This window comes from Pinus tabuliformis, chromosome 6 (assembly GCF_031772625.1).
Source record: "Pinus tabuliformis cultivar Carrire ecotype Pingquan chromosome 6, CPIR1, whole genome shotgun sequence".
Taxonomy (NCBI): Eukaryota; Viridiplantae; Streptophyta; class Pinopsida; order Pinales; family Pinaceae; genus Pinus; species Pinus tabuliformis.
Window position 1 is genome coordinate 467,280,906 of NC_142292.1, and position 3,275 is coordinate 467,284,180.

At 40.6% G+C, this 3,275-nt stretch overlaps 1 protein-coding gene across 1 annotated transcript; it reads right to left on the bottom strand.

Moving 5' to 3' along the window:
* Window positions 1-2,321: 2,321 nt before the first annotated feature.
* Window positions 2,322-2,843, bottom strand: LOC149259337 (uncharacterized). Its single transcript, XM_089453906.1, has one exon. The coding sequence runs from the start codon at window positions 2,841-2,843 to the stop codon at window positions 2,322-2,324; it is 522 nt and encodes a 173-aa protein (XP_089310032.1).
* Window positions 2,844-3,275: the final 432 nt, after the last annotated feature.

A 3,275-nucleotide genomic window follows, 5' to 3' on the forward strand; every position in this document is an offset into this window, starting at 1 on the left:
GTACATCAACTTCCCGGGGTCGTAACTTTGGCATATGATCTCCGTTTGACACACACAATATGTCGTTAGAAAGAACTATTCAAGAACTACAAATTTGGGAAGAGCAATGTTCATCCATTGACTGATGTTGCTCCCAGTTTTCCAAAAAAACGTCGTTTAGGGCCTCAAAACGGCTCCAGAAGTTCAAGACCCGGAAAATTGCTAAAAATAGTAAATTGTGCTACAATTACGGAAACTGAAAAACTGAAAGAGATAGTTGTGGGGGTCCAAGTGGGATAGGTGGGTGGCCACCAACATCCACCTGGCTTAGCCAACCAGGTGTATAAGATGATTTTAATTGGAATCTTAATCTTCCAAAATCTAGTGAACCAACATACCTCTTGTGTGTTATGAATGCATCTGCTCATGTACTGATAGGTGTCCGAGACAAAGATAGATCCTAGCATCATAATCCCTTCCCAACCCATCTGATCTCTGAGCTTTGCCCCGCAAATACCGGACTGACACACCTCTGTTAGAATTTTTTCCCAATTTCCAGCCACATCCCACAGTAGTCTGATTTCCTCTTCCCACTTCCATACCGGAATGATGCTAGTCCATGAACTGATAGCCTAATCCAACTAGAAATATCCTCTGTTATCTAAGCAACAAGTGAGCTTATCTGAGAAGAACATTTCAATGTTCATTACAAGTATGCGGTCCCTACCAATGATAATATCCCTTCCCGAGCCAAAAATCCAACATGTCCTCTTAAGTAGCCAGTATTTGACCTTGTTTAAGATGATCTAGATAGTGGAACCAGTTGGTTTCCCAACAAGCCCCTCTCGCATCCAGTGTGTGGCCTCAATCCCCTGGAGGTATTTGGATCGAATGACATCCCCCCATAGGCATTTACCAAACAGTCCCCGCCATAATGTTTTAATGAGCAAAGCCCAACCAAACAATTTGATGTTCAAAAAACCCCATCCCCCGTGGCTCTTTGGCTTGGTGATCTTATATAATCTGGTAAGGTGGAATTTATGAGCATTCCCAGAACTAGCCCAAATAAATTTAGCCATTATTCTATTAATTTTTTGAATAATAGAAGCAGGGAGGTAGCATAAGTGTGCCCAGTATACAACAAGTTGTTGCAGGATCACCTAAGTGAGAGTAACCCTACCTCCAAGTGTAAGACATCTGTGTTCCCATATAGAAATTTTTTTTATGAAATATGTCAATGATCCATAGCCAGTCTTTAACTCTGTAGTTGTTTGGTTTAATATTGTATCCCAAATATTTCATTCCAACACCAATCGACTTAGCCTCCAAACCAAAGATGTTTTTGATGTGTTCTATATCCTCCATACATCCCTCCCCAAATAGAATCATGGATTTATGCTTATTCATAAGAAGTCCCGAAGCCCTCCAAAACCTCTAAAATATATAATGTAGGGATGCCCATGCCATCCTCGATAACATACCAAAAATCAAAATGTCATCTACAAAGAAACTATGTGAGATGTTGATGCCTCTGCCCACTTTGAGAGCATTGAATTCACCCCCAAAACACGTATTTTTAATTTTATGGCTGAGGCCATCCATGGCCAAATGAATAGAAGTGGGGAGAGCGAACAACCTTGCCTCAAACCTCTGCCAACTCCAAAATATCTTGTGGGAAAACCATTAATAATGACTACATATCTAACATTAGTAACACAAGACATGATCCATTCAGTGTTGCGTACCTGGAGGTCGATTTTGTGTAGAACAATACGTAGGAATGCCCAATCGACACAGTCATATGCCCTTTGGAGATCCACCTTCATGACAACAACATTCAACTTCTTAGTGTGTATGGAATGTAAATACTCCTACGCTATAGCAGCAACATCATGAATCTGTCGATCTTGTAGGAATCCATATTGCTCCTATGTAATGTAAGTGGACATAGTATTCTTGATTCTAAGAGCTATGATCTTGGAAATCAATTTATAAATTAGATTACATAATGAGATGGGCCAATAGTCGTAGAAGTTCCCTGTATCAATCTTTTTTGGAATAAGAGCAATGTATGTGGAGTTGATTTCAGGTGTGATGTGACCCCCTAGCCTGGACTCCTTAACCATCCTCAGCAGGTCCAGTCCCTCAATGTCAAAGAAATGAAAAAATAGCTCCATTGTCCAGCCATATGGGCTAGGGAATTTTTCCATGGTGAATGATTTAAGGACAACATGAATCTCCTCCAAATTGTCAGCCTTGTATAATTCTTCATTTTTTTCCTCATCAAACATGGTAGGATATGAATTAGTACCCCAAATATGGTCTCATGTGCATTCAACATCTCACTTTTTATAAGAAACTTCAAATAATGTGGTCGCTTCCTGTTGTATCTCTAGAAGGTCATGAATCATGTAGCCATTTGGATCCTTGATGTCCCAAATGGTATTCACCATTCTTCTGTGATTTTCATATCTATGAAAGAATTTGGTGTTTTTGTCCCCCTCCTGAATCCACAGTGCCCTGCTCTTCAATCTCCAGGTGACCTCCTGTATGTGTAAAATCTTTTGCTTTTTTTCCTCTAGTTTCTTGATGTTGAGTAAGAGGTCTGCAGATGGGCATCCCAAATTCAGAGTCGGTCCCAATCTATCCAACTCCTCTTTGATATCTATGAGCTCTATGTTCATCTTCTTTTTTTTCCCACGTTCCCATTCCTTCACCACTGATTTGAGGGCATGTAGCTTCCCAAAGATCACCAACATAGGGGAGGCCTCTGAATCTCTATGTATTGTCCATAATTCTCTAATCAGATTGTTAAAGTCTGAATCTTCCAGCCAGATCCGATTGAATTTGAAGGGCATTCCCATCCTTGTCTTCTCCCTGTGCCAAATAAGGGTGATGGGATGTTGATTATAGATAAATGTGTTAATAACCTCCGACTGTAGTATGCCCATCCTTTCCACTAGATCAACATGAACCAAATATCTATCAAGTCACTTAGCAATGTGTTGAGAACCGACCCGACCATTATGCCAGGTGGGGACCAATTTCCGTGGCTGAATGTCAACTAGGTTATTATCGCAAATAGTTTCTCTAAGTTTGTCAGCTAGTGGGTCCATCTTACATGTCGAACCCCAACATTCATCCAAGCCAATGGTGGCATTAAGATCACTCGCTATAATGAGAGAGTCAATTTTGAGGATCTCAGCCTGCTCCATTCTATCCCAGAAAATAGTCATGTCTCGATATGGGGCATATAAATTGAGAATATGCAATCACCCTAGCAACCCCCTTATACT

Bases quoted from the DNA above. Each gene is read 5' to 3' on its own strand.
- LOC149259337 (XM_089453906.1), bottom strand. From the start codon at position 2,843: ATGGGAATGCCCTTCAAATTCAATCGGATCTGGCTGGAAGATTCAGAC.